The 18677-nt window shown below is 44.2% G+C and overlaps 1 protein-coding gene across 4 annotated transcripts; it reads left to right on the top strand.

Annotated features, from left to right (window-relative positions):
* The first annotated feature begins 873 nt into the window (after nucleotides 1–873).
* SKIC8 (SKI8 subunit of superkiller complex) lies at nucleotides 874–18052 on the top strand. 4 transcript variants are annotated; one of them, XM_035259387.3, is made up of 11 exons: nucleotides 874–921; nucleotides 5193–5243; nucleotides 6229–6256; nucleotides 7799–7904; nucleotides 8279–8451; nucleotides 10940–11088; nucleotides 11327–11420; nucleotides 12644–12737; nucleotides 14895–14987; nucleotides 15698–15776; nucleotides 17770–18052. In XM_035259387.3, the coding sequence occupies exons 2-11, from the start codon at nucleotides 5232–5234 to the stop codon at nucleotides 17857–17859; spliced, it is 918 nt and encodes a 305-aa protein (XP_035115278.2). In that variant the 5' UTR covers nucleotides 874–921; nucleotides 5193–5231; the 3' UTR covers nucleotides 17860–18052. The 4 variants fall into 4 exon arrangements, with proteins under 4 accessions (XP_035115278.2, XP_035115279.1, XP_008982473.1 ...); XM_035259388.3 differs by having other exon boundaries at nucleotides 874–991; XM_008984225.4 differs by having other exon boundaries at nucleotides 874–1000.
* Nucleotides 18053–18677: the final 625 nt, after the last annotated feature.

Here is an 18677-nt window from a genome sequence, read left to right as displayed (position 1 = left end):
TTTATGTTTTACTAGAGACGAAGTTTCACCATGTTGGCCAGACTAGTTTCAAACTCCTGACCTCAAGTGTTCCACCCATCTTCCACTCCCAAAGTGCTAGGATTACAGGCGTGAGCCACCCTGGAGTGCTGTGGTGTGATCACAGCTCAATGTAGCCTCAATCTCCAGGGCTCAAGCGATCCTCCTGCCTCAGCCTCCCAAGTAACGGGAACTGCAGGTACATGCTAATTGTTTTAATTTTTGTAGACACTAAGTCTTGCTATGACGCCTAAGCTGGTCTGAAAATCTTGAGCTCAAGCGATCCTCTCACCTGGGCTCCCAAAGTGCTGGGATTACAGGTTTGAGCCACCCCGCCCGGCTCTCAAAAAAAAAAAATGTCAGTGACAACTTATTAAACTGATATCTGTCACGCTAATGGGTCATGACTAGCAGTTTGAAAGGCAACGCTCGATTTCACTTAATTTATTTTAGCAACAGAAGTCATTACCTTTAGTCCAATCTCAAAAGTACAAAATGAAACAGAAGTCATTACCTTTAGTCCAATCTCAAAAGTACAAGCCTATAATCCCAGCACTTTGGGAGCCCAGGTGAGAGGATCGCTTGACCTCAAGATTTCCAGACCAGCTTAGGCGTCATAGCAAGCACCTAACTCTGCATTTGTCAAAAGCTAAACGTCTGCGCTTCCGGGAGCGTTAGGTGACCACGCCTCTGGAAGCAGGGCGTGGCTTCCTCCCTCCTCTCTCCGCCCACCCTCCTCCGTGTCTGCCCTGCGCCCCGCCTAGGGACGGCGGAGGGCGCTGAGACACGCTCCACGCCTTGAGGGCGGGGCCGGCGCTATGCCCCGCCCCCTCCATGAGCTCATCTTTGCGCGTCGGAGTCGCGCGGAGCCCGGCTTCCGACGTGCATCTTGGCAGTGCAGTGGTGAGTTAGAGCCCGCGGCGGTTGGGGATGGTGGCCGTTAGGGCCGCTGACGGCCCGGGCCAGAGGATGGGTGAGCAAGGTTAGGTCTGAGGCTGCCTGTAAGCAGGTCTTTTCAGGGACGCTCCAGGCCCTGGGACCCTAGGGTGGCTTCCATGATCCCATTTGCCCTGGCTGCCCCTCTGTACGGGGCCTGAGCAGAGAGGGGGAGGCCCGTAGGTGGCCTCCTTTTGCGTCCTGAGAATGTTCTGGACAGCACCGAACTTAGGGCTGCTGTCTCTGCGGAGGAGATCATTTATCCGTGGGTGGGAGGACTGTTGGAGTCGAAGTTTCCCAGTGGTGGGCCACGCTGTCTTCTTAGGTAGCGTGCTCGACAGGTACATACAGAGGCTGGGTTCGCTTTAATCCAAGTACCCTGCAATACTGTGGGCTGTTGACTTGCCCGAGTAGTTTCATAGAGGCATCTGCAGTGTTCCTTGGAAACACTGAGCCAGTGATTAATTCTGTCTGGGAAAACTAGGGAAAAGTGTACCAGAGAGAGAAGATGGCAAGAGAGGGCTGAGGTCTAAAGTCTCTTAGTTCTGACCTTCATAAGACCCTGAAGTAAGAGGTAGTGTATCTTGGTTGCCTATACTATAGCTTGTATCCATTCTTATTAGAAAAGTGGAACTGATCATAAGAAAATAGTAGTTCCCCTATCTGAGGGGTGTACATTCCAAGACCCCCAGTGGATGTCTGAAGTCGCGGATAGTACAGAACCCTATATATACAGAAGGACCCTGACTGACTTACCGTGGTTTGACTTAGAATTTTTCAGCTTTACATAGCTTTATTGGGAAGTACCCCCATTGTAAGTTGAGGAGCATCTATACTATGTTTTTTCTTTCTTTCTTTCTTTTTTATTATACTTTAAGTTCTGGGGTACACATGCAGATTGTGCAGGATTGTTACATAGGTATGCATATGCCATGGTTGCTCGCTGCATCCATCCTCTGGTCACTACATTAGGCATTTCTCCTAACGTTATCCCTCCGCAATCGCCCCACCCCCTGCTATCCCTCCCCTAGATCCCCCACCCTGCAACAGGCCTCAGTTTGTGATATTCCCCTCCCTGTGTCCATGTGTTCAAATTGTTCAACACCCACTTATGAGTGAGACCATGCGGTGATTGGTTTTCTGTTCTTGTGTCAGTTTGCTGAGAATGATGGTTTCCAGCTTCATCCATGTCCCTGCAAAGGACACGAACTCATGGTTTTTTTTATGGCTGCATAGTATTCCATGGTGTATATGTGCCACATTTTCTTTATCCAGTCTGTCATTGATGGGCATTTGGGTTGGTTCCAGGTCTTTGCTACTGTGTTTTTTCTTATACAGGTTACATACATACCTATGATATTTAGTTTAATTCATAAATTAGGCACAGTAAGAGATTAACAACAATAATAAAATAGAATTATGACAATATAATGTAATACAATTTATGTGAATGTAGTCTCTCTCAAAGTATCTTAACTATGCTCACCTATTTCTAGACTATGGTTGACCTCTGGAACTGTAGAAATCAAAACCTCAGCTAAAGTAGAACTACTGTAACTAGTAAGTGGGCTTATGCGGTTTCAGTGAGCTAAATCTCAGTGTATTGCTTCAAATAGGACTGGATTCATTGTACATTCTCAAGTGTGCACTCCTTGATAGAATGACACCCTTGTCTTGTGGAGCCTGGCTTTTTGGAAGTTGGCTTGGCTTACTGCAAGCCTTCCTCCTTTTTTTTTGTTTTCTGTCCATTGCTAAATGTGAAGCCCAGAATGGTGGGGAAGAGGACAAGCATGTGCTTCAGCAAGCAGAAGGCTGTGTGCAAGCAGAGGTTGAATACCATTCACATTACCCCAACTGGCTTGAGCTCTTTCCTGTCTTTTCTACCCTGGACAGAAAGAACCCTGTTCATGGGTCACAAATGAGTAAAGTTCTACCAACCTGTCTGTAATCCCAGCACTTTGGAAGGCCAAGGCAAGAGGATTGCTTGGGGCCGGGAGTTCAGTAGCAGCCTGGGCAACATAATGAGACCCTGTCTTTACAAAACTCAACCCAAAACAAAAAACTACCAATCTGAGATCTTCATAGGCAAGGATAAGTTATAAATGATTTGTTAGTTTGATTTTCTCTTATTGAAAAACCTTCGGCAGCTTTTTGGGCTGGCAAATTTAAAGAAAGTAACCAGAACCTGGACACTTGACTGTATGATCCCTTAAACTGCCAGTGGGTAGAAGTGAGGGGCATGAACTTGGATGAGATGAAAATTGTATCTTTATGTTTCCTAACCTCCAACTGAAATTTAGCATTTTCTTCCACTCTGAATGTAGGCCATAAATCACAATATTAGAGTGTGACTTCGTTATGAATATAAATTACAGATATTTTCACATGATACTGTGTAAGCTCATCACAGCTTTGAAATTATGGTAGTTACTAGATTTGCTTCTAGATCTCGATGTGTCAATAAAGAAGCACATGTTAGTTTTTGTACTTTGATACAATTTTAGCATACAGTCTATCCTCATTATTTGTAGATTCTGTATTTATGAATTCACCTACTTACTAAAATTTATATGTAGCCCCCAAATTAATACTTGCAGCACTTTTGTGGTCTTTGGAAGACATGACACTTTTTCATATGGGGTGAAAAATTTCAGTCGCCTGATGCCCATGTTCTCAGCTGAAGTCTAATGAGGTGGCACTGCCTTCTTGTCAGCTCTCATGTTGTAAGCAGATGTCATTTTCGCTGTCTTTGGTGCCACGTTTTTCTAATCTTTGTGCTTTTTGTTGGCGATGCCACCGTTTGAGATCGCACCAACCATGGTGCCGAAGTGCTTCTAAGCTCAAGAAGGCTGCGATGTGTCTTTTGGCGAAAACGTGTGTTACATAAGCTTTGTTTAGCCATGAGATCAGTATGAATGAATTGCTAACGTATATTCAGTAAGTGCCTTTAAACAGAAACACACATAAAACATGATTATGTATTGACTGGTTGACAAAAATGTGCCCAGAGGCTTTCAGAAACCTGTTTCCCCAAGGAACAGTGGTTCTCTATTGGATAATTTAGTGTTTGTAGTGATGTCATAGAACATAATTGTTGTGAATAATGAGAATCTCCTGTACTTGGTTTCATTTCCTGTGTATTTTCTGTGTTTAAAGACATTCTGAGCCTAAGTGTGGTGGCTTGCACCTGTAATCCCAGCACTTTGGGAGGCCAAGAAAGGAGGATCTCTTGAGCTCAGGGGTTCAAGACCAGCCTAGGCAACATAGGGGGAGACCCCATCTCTACAAAAAATGAAAATAACCGGACATGGTGGCACACACCTGTCATCCCAGCCACTCAGGGTCTGAGGTGGGAGGAATACTTGGCATGGGAGGTTGAAGCTGCAATGAACCATGATTGCACCACCGCACTCCAGTCTGGGTGATGAAGCAAAACCCTATCTCAAAAACAAAAAAGGCCGCTAAAGGGAGTCTGTGGCACACACAAAACACAAGAACCCTTAGCCCTTAATGTAGCCTGAGAAATTAGATCTATTCTTTTTTTTTTTTTTTTTTTCTTTTTTGAGACAGAGTCTTGGTCTTTTGCCTGGGCTGGAGTGCAGTGGCATGATCTCGGCTCACTGCAACTTCTGGCTCCTGGGTTCAAGCGATTCCCCTGCCTCAGCTTCTTGAGTAGCTGGGACTGCAGGCGTGCGCCAGCATGCCCAGCTAGTTTTTGTATTTTTAGTAGAGATGGGGTTTCACCATTTTGGCCAGGATTGTCACTATCTCTTGACACGTGTCTCCCTCCAGCCTTTGCCCTTATTTACCTGCCTTTTGGCTTCTAAAGTCATTTTTGGTTGAGATTTTTGCATGTAAAGTAAGAACTTTGCCATCTTTGGATTCCCCCATGTTTGTTTTGAATAAATAATATTTGTTATTAAAAGGAACTGTGTTTTTTTTTTCTCTCTAAAGAGCAGCAAGGGACAGAGACTGGTCACTTTCTGCAGTGACATTTGAGGTGAAGAAACCATGGGATAGGAGTAGGTGCTAATTGAGTCCCTAGGTTCAGAGGAAGGAAAGAAGGTCATACCACCTGGTAGGGATGGTGAAGGGGGTTCCTGGTACTGACCCACAGAAGAGTGTCAGAACAACTTCATAATAAGGCGTTGCCTTATTTTCTTGGTCAAGGGGAACTTCCTATAGGCCCTGTATCCTGATGCCACCCCCTTACTGAAATCCCGGTGTTGTTTCCACAGAGCTGTCTGGCCTTTTGCCCTCGATCCTTGGTTAAGGAAATGACCAACCAGGTAAGGCCTGTGTTGAAGGGAAGAACGTCCGTTGGTCTCTTTGCCAAGTTCAAGTCCAGTAGGTTTTCTTGGTGTGTAGTCAAGAAACCAGCATCTCGTTCTTGCTCTGCTCCTGAAGAGCTGGATGACCCTGGGTAACTAGTCACCACAGTGTTAGGTGGGACTACTAAAATGCAAACACTAAGAGGAGAATTGGTTCATCTAAGTCTTGACTACAGTTCAGTGAGTAATAGAAGAAGCTTAAGAGAGGTACAGGCTGGGTGTGGTGGCTCACACCTGTAATCCCAGCACTTTGGGAGGCCGAGGCGGGTGGATCACGAGGTCAGGAGTTCAAGACCAGCCTGCCAAGATGGTGAAGCCCCGTCTCTACTAAAAAAAATACAAAAATTATCTGGGTGTGATGTCTGGTACCTGTAACCCCAGCTACTTGGGAGGCTGAGGCTGAGAAATGCTTGACCCTGAGAGGCAGAGGTTGCAGTGAGCTGAAATCACGCCACTGCACTGCAGCCTGGGCGAGACTCCGTCTCAAAAAAAAAGAAAAAGATGTTGTTCAAAACAAAAAACAAAAAAGATTAGGATAGGAGATAGAACAGGAGAAACATATCTTTGTAATAAGATTGGGGCAAAGTAAATAGGCTATTCTGCAAAACTTAGCTGTGAACTGGACTCTGAGCTTCCTTGGTGATCAGAGCAGAAAAAGAAAACATAATTTATTTGTCTCTGTTGGGTGACTGTGGGTAGTAGGAAGGGGGAGAGTAACCGTTGGTTTAATAATTTGTTTCTGAAAAAAAAAAAAAAAAGAATTTGTTTCTGATAATGACTATGCAAATCTTGCCTGAGTGGAAATCAAGGAGCTTGTAGGGTGGCCGGAGTGACGGCAGAGGAAGTAACTGACACTGTAGTGCCTCTGTCTGCTCGGGGAGGAGGCAATGTGAGACATCTGAAATCTGACCATGGGTTTAATGTGGCTTCTGTTCTTTTTCAGTATGGCATTCTCTTCAAACAAGAGCAAGGTGAGTAGCCTGCCTGGTTAAGCAGGTCATCTGTGGAAAAAAACTGTGTCGTCCCTGGTTTCTTTAAGATTTTTGTCAAGATGACCAGACATGTAGTTTCCAAGTATACTCACTTTGCAGAAGAATTGGCAGCTGAAAATAAGTACTCTTAAAAACAAATGACAACAAAAATCTGAACAACCAACTAAAAAAAAAAAAGCAGTCATTGTGATAGGTTGGAGAATTCCAGGCGGAGGAAAATTTTCCCACCTGAGAAGACCTGACCGAGCTTCCCAGCTGCTGAGGTGGAAGAAGGAAATGCTTTGAGCCCCAAAACTCTGTTAGTGCCAGCCCATCCGGGGAGGCGAACCGGAGCCTGTTCCTGAACTCAGAACTTGCTTTGACCCTGAACGAAAGGGAAGCCTATCATAGTGAGATGAATTTCTCTTGAGGCCACTGAGAGCACTGGGAGGGCTGGGAGCTGTGCAGCGGTGGCAGTGGTGGGGATGGCAGAGCAGGCGGCAGGTCAGAGTCCAGGCTGGGATTGTAGCTGACCGTGGTACAGAGCTTGGTACCCGAAAAGGAGTCACGTTTATGTATGGGCTACTCACACGTCTCATTTCTTCACTGTAGCCTCGATAACGGCCTTCAGCTATATATGATGAACAGTTTTATATGCCATTATGCCATCCAGGTGGCAAGTTAGCAGGCTTGAGGTAGGCGGGGTTTAAGTGGAAGCCACAGCGCTGTGTGTAATATACAGCTGTTTAAGTTTGATGCCTTTCTATTCATTGGGAAGGTGTGGCTGGGGGAGTGTTGCCAGGCAGGGTAAAGCCTCAGTGTGCATTTGTCATATTTTTACATCCACGCTGGGTCTGCACATACAACAGCATGGCCTGCCAAACGTGCAGCTTACAGACTTAGATTTAAGGCAGACTTTAATTAATAGAGATTGGATTCGAATCCTAGCACCTCTCATTCCTTGTCTGTAAAATAAGGATATTAATAGTACCTATTTCATAGGATTGCTGTAATAATTGGCCCATTAACCGTAACAAAGATACTTGTGGGGAAAGGCAACTTCATAGATGGAGGCTACAGAAGGTATTTTCTTTTAGACTATATACTGTTTAGAGTTGAACTGCCTGCTTGTTTCCAAAGATCTTTAGGTGTATCTGTTACTGAGTTTAGGTATTTTCTTGGTAGGAGGGGGTGTTCCCCAGTGGTTTTACTTGTTTCAGCCAAGTGATAGCCATTCTGGACTCCTGTATGCCAGATAGCATGCTAAAAGAAAGAACACTGGGTTTGGAGTCCAAAGTACTGCCTTCCTGCCTGATAAACATGAGATTTAGGGCAAGTAGCTTCTTCAGAAACTCCATTTTTCACATGTGGCACCAACATTTCAATACAAGCTGTATAGGAAAGCACTTTGTAAAATAGTAAAGCAAATACAAATAAAAGTTACCTCACAATTGTTGAACAGTATTTCAGCTTCATTTTATCACGTTAAATTTGGAAGTCGTATGCATGAAGACTTTATCAATGAAGCACTTTGCATTCTAGCTCATGATGATGCCATTTGGTCAGTTGCTTGGGGGACAAACAAGAAGGAAAACTCTGAGACAGTGGTCACAGGCTCCCTGGATGACCTGGTAAAGGTCTGGAAATGGTGAGTGCCTCTCCCCTAACACGCACAGCCTCGGAAAATTGGGGCTGCGGTTTTGCTTCAGTCTCCAGCTGCAGTCTGGGAAATACTTTTTTCTAGGCAAGAAAGCAATAGCAATATGGTGTTATAAAATAGCAGCTTATTTTTCCCCCTTGTTTTCCTGTTACTCCATATTAAAGCCTTAAAGTTAAAAAAGAAAAATCTTAGCCCTACGTTTAAAACCTGACAGCATTTGGTGTTCTGTAGCTCATTGATTCTTCTCTGATTCTGTATTTCATAGACCATTGGTATTACATAGTCACAGGAGCCCAGAATTTCAGATGCCAGGTAAAGTGTGTTCTGTGTGAAGAAATCCATTTCTCTGTCCCCTGTTGAAGGCGTGATGAGAGGCTGGACCTACAGTGGAGTCTGGAGGGACATCAGCTGGGAGTGGTGTCTGTGGACATCAGCCATACCCTGCCCATTGCTGCATCCAGTTCTCTTGATGCTCATATTCGTCTTTGGGACTTGGAAAATGGCAAACAGATAAAGTCCATAGATGCAGGACCTGGTAAGAGTTTTACTTTTAGGGGAGATCATAAAGGTTCATGATTTCTTTTCCAGAATCTTTAGGGATAATAGATGTGTTTTACAGCTCAGAATTTTTTAGAGTTGAGAGGGGTGATAATGGGTGTGCGAACTGTATATGACCTACAATTCTGGGGGCTGGAAACGGCACTCTAATGAAACACTAATGCCTCTGCAGCTGAACATGAGTGTTCACACTGCGTGAGATAAATAAAGGCTATAAATAGCCTTATGTCACTTCAGCTTAAGTTTTGCTGCCAAATGACTTTTGGTAGTAAACCTATGGAAAAGCCTGTGGTTTCTAGAGCTTTTTGGATTTTAAAACTGCTGGTTTGGGGTTGTTGACCTGTATTTTGTATTTTCCAGAGATTCTCTGTTTGCCATATTCTGAACTGCTCCGTTCACTGCCTTATGGAAGCCTAGAATGTAAAGCACGGGGTCCTTATAGATCTGTGTCATACTCACCCCTACTAAATTTGGTTAAAGGGTGTGATTCATGGTATGTGATGTGTATGAAACTTCTGAGAAACATCGATTTTGTTTTAAGTACTGCAGAACAGCATAATCTTGTCCAGCAGCCTTGATAAACATCATCTGAGATGACGGAAGTTGATGATGTCATAGGCTGATTAATGTGGAACAGCAAGACATTTCAGGGTTATTTATAAGTAAATGGCTGCACAGCATTCACCAGCACAACCTGTTGTGCCAGAATGGGTGGTAACTGCTAGAGGTTGCAGATAGCCTGGCATCTCTCTGGCACAGCCCTTTGTGGGTTGATGATAGAACTGCTTAGGTGTTCCATGAAGACAGTTCCCTTGATTGGTGCCCTGGATGGCTTCGCCTCCCACCACTTATACTCAGTAGCCACTCTAGACTGTTTCTGTATTGGAAAGAGTGATGGTCCCAGAGGCTGGGTTGTCTCGAAACTGAGTGCATTTTCCCACAGAAGCAATATTTCTTGTCTGTAATTCTTACCACTGGGCCTTTTTTAAGAATATGCACGCTCAGTCCATATTTTGGATCCACCGAATCATAGTGTTCGGAATACATGGTGTGGGATATGTATTTGGAAGAAGCTACCCAGATGCACTCTGACTCCCGAGATGCTTGTCTTTATATGTGCACTTACCCTGCTTACATTACTTACAGAGGACGTGGGTCCCCAAACTATCCTGCAAAGTCTATTAAGACTCTAATATATAAGCATGGTCTTAAGAAAAGAGGAAGAGGTAGAACTGTTTCTACCTTTTCATCTTGGGCACTAAGCTTTCCCAGGGCTCATAATGCTGGTGTCATTGCATGCTGGTTGCAGTCCTGGGCCAAAGGCAGCCGAAGTGCTGGAATGGTACCAAGTAAAAGGATGGTATATATAGCCAGCTCACTTTCCCTGATAAACAGTACCTTTTACTGGATCTTCTCCAAGTGTGGCAACATTTTAAAAGTTACTCTTATGAAAGAAAAAGATAGAAGAGGCCAGGTGCGGTGGCTCATGCCTTTAATCCCAGCACTTTGGGAGGCTGAGGCAGTTGGATCACTTGAGGTCAGGAGTTCAAGATCAGCCTGGCCAACATGGTGAAGCCCCATCTTTACTAAAAACTACAAAAAATTAGCTGGGCGTAGTGGTGTGCACCTGTAGTTACAGCTACTTGGGAGGCTGAGGCAGGAGAATCGCTTGAACTCGAGATCATGCCACTGCACTCCAGCCTGGGCTAAGAGTAAGACTCCATCTCAAAAAAATAAAGATAGAAGAATGGAGTCTGAAAGTTTGATTTATTTTCTTTTTGGATAGGACTCCACATAAAACTAGACCAGGCCATTAAACAGCCAACAGGTTAATGGTCCCGTAACAAAAGCAAGCATTGCTGTCGACAGCAGCTAAATTCATCTGAAGGTGAAACTCCTTGGATGAGTTTGGGTCTAATGAATGTAGGGAAAATGGACACTTGGTTTCTACCTATCTTGAAAATATGCTTGGGAATCTGAACCACAACACAGGAAGAGAAAAGGAGAAGAGAGACAATCCCGAATCCTGGAGAAGTGAGGAAGTAGGGGAAGCAAAGGCCATGAGTGTGCCAGTCTTTGTGTGGACATAAGTTTGCATTTCTTTGGGGTGGTACCTAGGAGTAGCATCGCTGGGTGTTATGGTAAGTATTTGTTTTCACTTAAGAAACTGTCAAACTGGTTTTCAAAGTGGCTGTGCCATTTCATGTTCCCAGTGGTGTATGAAGGTTCTGGTTTCTCCACATCCTTGCTAATACTTGGTATTGTCCTATTTTTATTAAAATTTTCAGAAACCCTTAAACTAAATTTAAACTTGATAAAAGAATTAGCATCTTTATAACATAATTTTCTGAATCAGGACACTGCTACTCCAATTTAAAAAGATGTGTCTTTGGTGAAACTTCAGTTTTTAAAATTAAGGCCAAATCTTTTCTCACTGTATTTTTGTCCTTCTTTTTTCTGTTCAGTGGATGCCTGGACTTTGGCCTTTTCTCCTGATTCCCAGTATCTGGCCACAGGAACTCATGTTGGGAAAGTGAACATTTTTGGTGTGGAAAGTGGGAAAAAGGAATATTCTTTGGACACGAGAGGAAAATTCATTCTTAGTATTGCATATGTAAGGAAACATTGCTCTCTTTTCTCCTTCTGATTCTTTTAGTTTACCCTTCCAGCCTGCTGCAGTCCTTGGCACAGCTTCTGCCTTGGTCTGGTCAGGCAGCTGCTGTCTCTCTGGTGTGGTTTGCCAGGTAACCAGTTAGATGTGTAGCCAGCAGGAGGTTTGGATGTGTTTGGTAGGGTTAGCTTAACAACATGGAGTCTGAAAGTGCTGATTTTTCCCTGTGTTCTCTGAACAGAGTCCTGATGGGAAATACCTAGCCAGTGGAGCCATTGATGGAATCATCAATATTTTTGATATTGCAACTGGAAAACTTCTGCATACACTGGAAGGTATGTCTCATCATCTTATTTTTACAAACTGGGTTATCAAATCACAAAGGAATCATTATTCTTTCATTAAAATGCCATTAAATGGCAAATGGGCATTGGACTTACAAAATATCACTCTCAGTTGGAAAACTGAAATGCCTCCAGGTTTTAGTCTTGTCACTGTCATTTCTGTTTGTTTGTTTTGTTTTTCCTTTTAGAGACAGGGTCTCACTCCCAGGCTGGAGTGCAGTGGCATGATCATAGCTCACTGTAGCCTTGAATTCTTGGGCTCAAGGGATTGTCCCTCCTCAGCCTTCCGGGTAGCTGGGACTACAGGTGCACACCAGCGTGCCTGTCTAGTTTTTAAATTTTTGGTACAGATGGGGTCTTGCTGTATTTCCCAGACTGGTCTCTAACTCCTGGCTTCAAGAGATCCTCCCTCTTTGGCCTCCCAAAGTGCTGGGATTACAGACACGAGCCACCATACCTGGCCTGTCACTGTAGATCTGACATAGACTTACCAGTTCTCGTAACAGTGTTAAATGCTTGTTCGGGTGAGCAGACTTACTTTTTATTTATTATATCATAATATATCACATTATACATTTGTATGTATTAATATATATTTGCTATATGAATGTCTCATTTCTGTCATTTTGGATTCTGATGAACTTGTGATTGGAAACAACTTTTTGTTGATAATTTGAAGATGGTTGAAAGTACTGTACCCACTGTCCACACTGGTGGCCTCTGGAAAGGAAGACTGGGTAGCTAAGGAACAGGGGCAGGGTCGGAGGGAGACCTTATTACATGTACTTTTACGCTGTTTTGAATTCTGATCAAGTGAATGTATTATCTCCTCACATTGCTATAGTTTATCCTTTACCCTATAATAAAGGATTTGGTAGGGAAAGAACTTCTTAATTTGTTCAACCTTACATGTCAGGAACGATGTATATTTCCTTCTGTGGCCATATTATAATAGAGAAGCTCTTTAAAGCAGTGCATGCTGAGGGCAGCGAAGGGAACTGAGGAGAAATGGCTCCAGGAGGAGAGACTGGGGTTATGTGGATATTTTGAGAACATTAGGAGGAAAGGCCCAGTCAGAACTCTCACCTTTCTGCCTAAAGCACCTAGGCAGTTCAACTCAGTGGCTCATGATTGTTAAAAGGGGCATTCTCTGTGAGAAGTTGAGTGAGGAGACAGTGGTTCACCAGATTAACAAGGGCCTTTATGAATTTCAGGCCATGCCATGCCCATTCGCTCCTTGACCTTTTCCCCGGACTCCCAGCTCCTTGTCACTGCTTCAGATGACGGCTACATCAAGATCTATGATGTGTAAGTTACCTGTCAAGATTAAAGGGATCTCACTTACTGTTGATGCCCATCTTGTCTCCTTATTGTTACAAGGAGCCCTAGGGAGGAGCCCTTGTCAAGACCTGTGCCCAAGTCACATCGGACACTTTGACTCCCCAGACGGTCCTCCCCCATTCAGTGCCCATTTTTAGTGTGTGCCCTCAAGGGCTGCTTAGAGGAGGATGTGCATGGGTAGGATCAGGTACTTGCTACTTTTTCTCAGGCAGCCTGATTTTTGTGAGCTTACTGATTTCTTTGGGACAGGTAAGTAATACACAGATGAGGAAATGGAGCCATGGGTTGTAGCTGGCCCCTGGTGACAAGAAAAAATTAGAGCATCCATTTTCAAGGATAGGGCTGTTCTAGCATTCACACCTCTGCCCTAGTTAGGGAGCAGTTTATAAGCTGCCCCGCTACATGTCTAGATGGGAGCGTTTTGGTTTTGGCCCTTGACTGCAAGTATAGAAGCAAGTTAATCATCCTCTTTGATTCACAGCCATCATTGTAAACCTCTGTAGGTCCCTTTCTTGTTTTCCCCCGTTATTTTTAGCCCTGGCTCCTATTCCGCGCCCCACCTCTCTGAGGTATCCCCTGTAATGTGTTCAATCTGTGTTCTTGATGCTATGTCTTGGTGCTGTGGTCTGCTCTCCCTGCAGGGGTGCCTCTGGCTCATTTCTCCCTCAGCAGGGCATTCTAAGCTACTGCACGCACATGTCCTACTCCAGCCCCAGACATGAGTGCCCAGTCCTCCTCCTCCTGCACGTACTGCAACCCCGACCATCCGTGTGCGTCCTTTCGGGGGCCTGTGAGAGTTGCTTGGGGCTTTAAACCACAGAGTAGGAATGCAGCTCCTTCTAGCCCACTTCTGGTTAAAATGCAGCTTTTTATGGCAAAAGGTTATCAGCTAGACATAGAATTCGAACTGCAGCTTTTGGAATGAGAGCTGAAGGAAGGTGCTACAGCCGAGAGGGGAAGATACAGCTGGAGAGTTGTACTTGCCTGGCAGTAGCAGAGGCAGTATAAATGCAGCAGTTCCTTAGTTTGTGACTTTATTACTTCCATTGCCACTGTTGTATTGATCCTCCCCGCAACTAGTGAGGTGGCAACACAGATTAGTGTCCCAGTTTTGCACATGAGAAACCCAGGCTGAGGTGATTTGCCCAAGGAGGTGGTACTGAATGAAGACCCAAGACTAGTTTTTTCACCCAATATTGATGTATTATTGTTCATTAAAGTCCATAGTTTACATTAGGGTTTCCTCTTTGTGTGGTACATTCTATGAGTTTTGACAAATGTAAATGACGTAGCCACCACTAATTCCAGTGCCACATGGAATAATTTCACTGCCCTAAAAACCCCATGCTCTACCATATCATCCCCTCCTCCTGCCTTGAGCCCCTAGTAACTACTGATCTTTTTACTAAGGCCCAGGACTTTCTGCCCTCTCATGGGCCCCACTGTATCCCACTGAGACTGCCTCCCGGTCCCTAACTGAGGTCTGCTCCACTCAGCCAAGATCTGTGTTCAGGGGTAAAATTGCTGACCTCAGTTAAGCCCTAGGGTGTTTCTCCTGCCAGAGGTGATTAGGTTTCATTTTTATTTAAAAAATGAAAATGGCTGTAGTAATTAGACCTGACTTTTTCTTGATTAGGTTAAAATGGTCTCTTGGAGCCACATCTGTCGTGATGGATACATCTTGACGCTTTCCTTGGACTGGTAGCGCCAGCCCCACGTGGAAGGGCTGCTGGTGCAGGCAGGAGGCCGAGCCTGCCCCTCTCCTGAGATGGCTTCCTTGCCTGTTGGGTCGCAGTTTCCTCATCTTAGGGGTTGGCTTGCCAAGTCCCTATAGTGTGCTTCTTTGTTCATTTTGAGCTTTAGCTCAAAGGATTTTATTAAAGTTTTATCCTTGGCTCTTGGTGGCATCAATACAGTACGGGTTAATGCTGCTGTGAAAATTTGCCTCTCTAATGCATGATGGTACTTCATTGAAAGGGGAATTTTTGATAGAGTATTCGTGGTCATTATAAGGATAGCACATTTGGTCCAGTTTATGGGAGGAGTTAATAATGTACTTTCCACTTCAGTGATTATACTCTAGAAATGAACATCTCAACTTTGTTTGATCCTTTGCCATTTCAGACAACATGCCAATTTGGCCGGCACACTAAGTGGCCATGCTTCCTGGGTGCTGAACGTTGCGTTTTGTCCTGATGACACTCACTTTGTTTCCAGGTACTTAATGATTCTTAGCAGTTTCTAAAATGCTGGGAAGATGAGGGCAGCCTTCCTGTATAGATTGCCTTAACATTTAAAGATGTTTCACCCTTTATTCAGGTAGCCTTTGTTTGCTACAGTTTTTAAAATTTGTATTTAGTGACGTTAGTTGACCTTAGCTAGAGCAAAAGTCAACAAGGAATTCTTTTAAACAGTTAAACGCTTAGTTTTTTCATTATAAATTGAGGCCTCTACCAGAGTTACTCTAAGGTAGACTTGTGTCCCAATGGTAATTTAAAATATGTAAATCTGTTTGTCAAATGTTGTTCATAGATCCCAGTGTCGGTCAGGCCTGGGATGGTGAAGCTGGAAAGCAGGAGGTGGACAACTCGAAGGCATTGCACAGTGCTCTAGAGGCCTCCTGAGAGCCTTGGTTTTCATAACAGGCCTCCGTCCCATCTGGAAATAGGTAGCTGTGTCTGAGACTCCTGGAGAACAGTTAATACAAGGGCCAGGCAGATCAGAAGTTCAGGAAAATGGCTACCCTGTGAGGAAGGCAAGCCACCCAGTGATGCCGATGCCTGGCCATTTCCTGTACCGAGGTGCAGGGGTTGGGGGTCTGAAGTTAGAAGAATGTGAGTCATCAAAGGATTTTTGGTTGAAGTCCTTCCAACTTCAAACCTGTCTGGAAACTGTTTTCTGATACTATTGTTCATTTTTTAAAATAGTTCATCTGACAAAAGTGTGAAAGTTTGGGATGTTGGAACAAGGACTTGTGTTCACACCTTCTTTGATCACCAGGATCAGGTACGGCATTATTACTTCATCTTTAGATTGCTGGTGCTGTCTGACCATCCTACCAAAGAGCTTTTCTTTTCCTAACCTTGTTGCTCCAGCTGTGGAGACCAGTAGATGCCTGGGCCTGCACTGCTCTGTCTGCTCGGACATCCCTGTAGCCAGAGTTCCTGTGCAGTCTGGGGTGCAGAGGCTGTGATGTGCTGTCAGCCTAGAAACTCACGAGGCATATCCCCACGTGGGCCAGAAAACATGATGTTAGCCCCACAGTCCTTCAATGCCTCCTTTGGAAATTGCCGCAGCTGGTGTCTGGGGCACGTCTCGGGCCCTCTCCTGGCAGGCTCGGCAAGGACCTTCCTCTTCAGGAGATTCCATTGCTTAAACAGTCATCACTTGCCATTTGGGGAACTGTCCGAAGAAGTGATGCGATTTTTTTTTTCAATATAGTAGAAGCTGGATATTCTTGCACTTTTTTTTTGGCTTTAGTGATATTGGTAACTTGCTTCAGTCTTTAAACGGAAAGTGTACTCACGGAGTCTTTATCTTTGCCGAAGAGAATATGTGAAATAGTAAAGGTATTCATGTGTGCTTGTATCCCCTGGGAACTTGGTTCAAATGCAGATGCTACTTTGGTTAGTCTGACATAGGGCCTGGGGCATTTCTTTTTTTTTCTTTTTTTTGAGATGGAATCTCACTCTGATGCCCAGGCTGGAGCGCAGTGGCATGATCTCGGCTCACTGTAACTTCTGCCTCCTGGATTCAAGTGATTCTCCTGCCTTGGCCTCCCATGTAGCTGGGATTACAGGTGTGCACCACCACGTCTCACTAATTTTTGTATTTTTAGTAGAGACAGGTTTTGCCATGTTGGCCAGGCAGGTCTCAAACTCCAGACCTCAGGTTATCCACCCACCTCCACCTCCCAAAGTGCTGGGATTACTGGCGTGAGCCACCGTGCCCAGCCTCAAATTCTGTGTTTCTAACAAGCTCCCAGGTGAGGCCAAGGCTGCTGGTCCTAACAACTGGGAAGTCTTGGGGAACTAAGCTTAAAAAATAAAATGTCCATGGCAGTGTAAAATTGACTTCTAATATGTTTTAAATATTTTTAGATGGTCCTATAGATTTCTTCTCTTGGAAATGGGTCTTAAAGTTAACTAACATTGTTTAGGCTTTTTTACTTTTCATCTTAAATTGTTTCTAACAAAACTGAGGAGGTTGAATCTTGATATTTCACTCCTGGATGTAACATCTTCCTCAGGGATTAAGTCCTGGCTAGCTGTTGCTTTGTATGTGTGGGTCATTGTGGTGATATTTCAGTTTCCAGTGCAAGACATCATGCCGCCCAGTCACAACACTGAAGTCAGAGCTAGGCACCCACCTCAGGCTAAGGTGACAGGCTAACCACCAGAATCACCTCCTAATAACCAGGAAGTTATTTCTGGTTAGAGAAAGTCCAGCCACATCAATTGTCTGGGAAGGAGGTGTGAATCTGTTAATTCAGCACACAGCAAATAAAAATCTTGTTGTCCAGCTCCTGGGGACAGGCAGGCTCCACAGGCCACTAATAACAGAGTGAGAATTGCTGACCGTGGGGGGCAGACACGGGTCAGTAGAGGAGCAGAGTTTGTGAATTTCCCTGTAGGCAGTGGCCTCAGGGGTAGTTGCAGGGCCTGTTTCTTCCCTGAAGTATAAATGTTAGTCTCCTATGGTTTCCGTCTTCCTGGCGTTAGGTCACCTCAGGATTCCGACTCTTTAAAGGGTTGTAGATAATCTTGGTTAGGACTGTATTTTAAAATGATTTTTTTTGGGGGGGGGTGTATGGGAAGGGAAAAGAATGTTAATTAAATAGCAAAAAGGGAAGGTGCTTGGTTAAGCCTCCATTTCCACTGATTTAAAAAGTACAAGGACATCCTCATCTCTGTTTCTTTAGATTCAGAACAACAATAAGGATATCTGTTTTGTAAACATAAAGAATGATGGCATTTTCTAAACTTTTTTTAATTTACAGGTCTGGGGAGTAAAATACAATGGAAATGGCTCAAAAATTGTGTCTGTGGGAGATGACCAGGAAATTCACATCTATGACTGTCCAATTTAAACATCAGAGTCTCCAGGATTATGCTGCAAAGAGAATGTACAGATTGATGATGACATTCCTTACCTTTTTAGGCTTAGGAGAAATCTAGCATTTATTGTAGCAAAGACTTAAATTTTATAGATACAATGTAAATCTTTTCATGTTTTATTGGAAATGCTGTTCATACTTTAACATAGAGCTTTCTCAATGCAAATAGTGGTGTCCTTGAGCATGCTTCTTTTTTCAGTTACCCGATTACCATGGAACAGTGAGAGGGATTGCCATTAAGAGGAAATCTTTGTCTCAGCAATCAAGAGATCCAGGCACTTCTTTAACTTTCCAGCTTAGAAATACAGGCTCACTCTTCCAGGGAATTGACTCCTGCAGTGACATACAGCAGCAAGCTCCTCGGAGCTGTGATAAAGCAAATGATCTATTTCAGAATGGAGTCCTGAAGGGAAGAGTGTGTTTGACTGCATGGGAACATTGTGTACTCCTATCTGGGCATCCTTCTACTTGATGTATTAAAGGTGTCCCCTGCCACGCCCTCCTACCCTTATTAACTTCAGAGAGGCTCTAACTCGCCAGGTAGACATTGGAAGGCAGGCTCCTGTTCTTGCTGCCTTAATGATGTCAAGGCTCATGCCTGCTCATGCCGCAGAACTCTAGCCCCACCTTAGTTATCTCAGAGTGTCTGTACCTCAGAGTTTCCTCATCTGCAGCCACCTTGAGACTCATGTAAATGAGAAAGATGTAAGTAGCTAAACACTTGGAAGCTTACTGCTTTTTATTGATCATTAACTTATGAGTCAGCTTATGAGTCAGGTCCTGTGTTTTTC

The sequence above is a fragment of the Callithrix jacchus genome, chromosome 8, assembly GCF_049354715.1.
Source record: "Callithrix jacchus isolate 240 chromosome 8, calJac240_pri, whole genome shotgun sequence".
In the NCBI taxonomy this organism is placed as follows: Eukaryota; Metazoa; Chordata; class Mammalia; order Primates; family Cebidae; genus Callithrix; species Callithrix jacchus.
The sequence above is the reverse complement of the archived record's forward strand: the minus strand, read 5'-3'. Positions and strand labels throughout refer to the sequence as shown.

Bases quoted from the DNA above. Each gene is read 5' to 3' on its own strand.
- SKIC8 (XM_035259387.3), top strand. The intron at 6,257-7,798 runs GTGAGTAGCCTG...TTTGCATTCTAG, and splicing joins TCTCTTCAAACAAGAGCAAG to CTCATGATGATGCCATTTGG. The intron at 8,452-10,939 runs GTAAGAGTTTTA...TTTTCTGTTCAG, and splicing joins GTCCATAGATGCAGGACCTG to TGGATGCCTGGACTTTGGCC.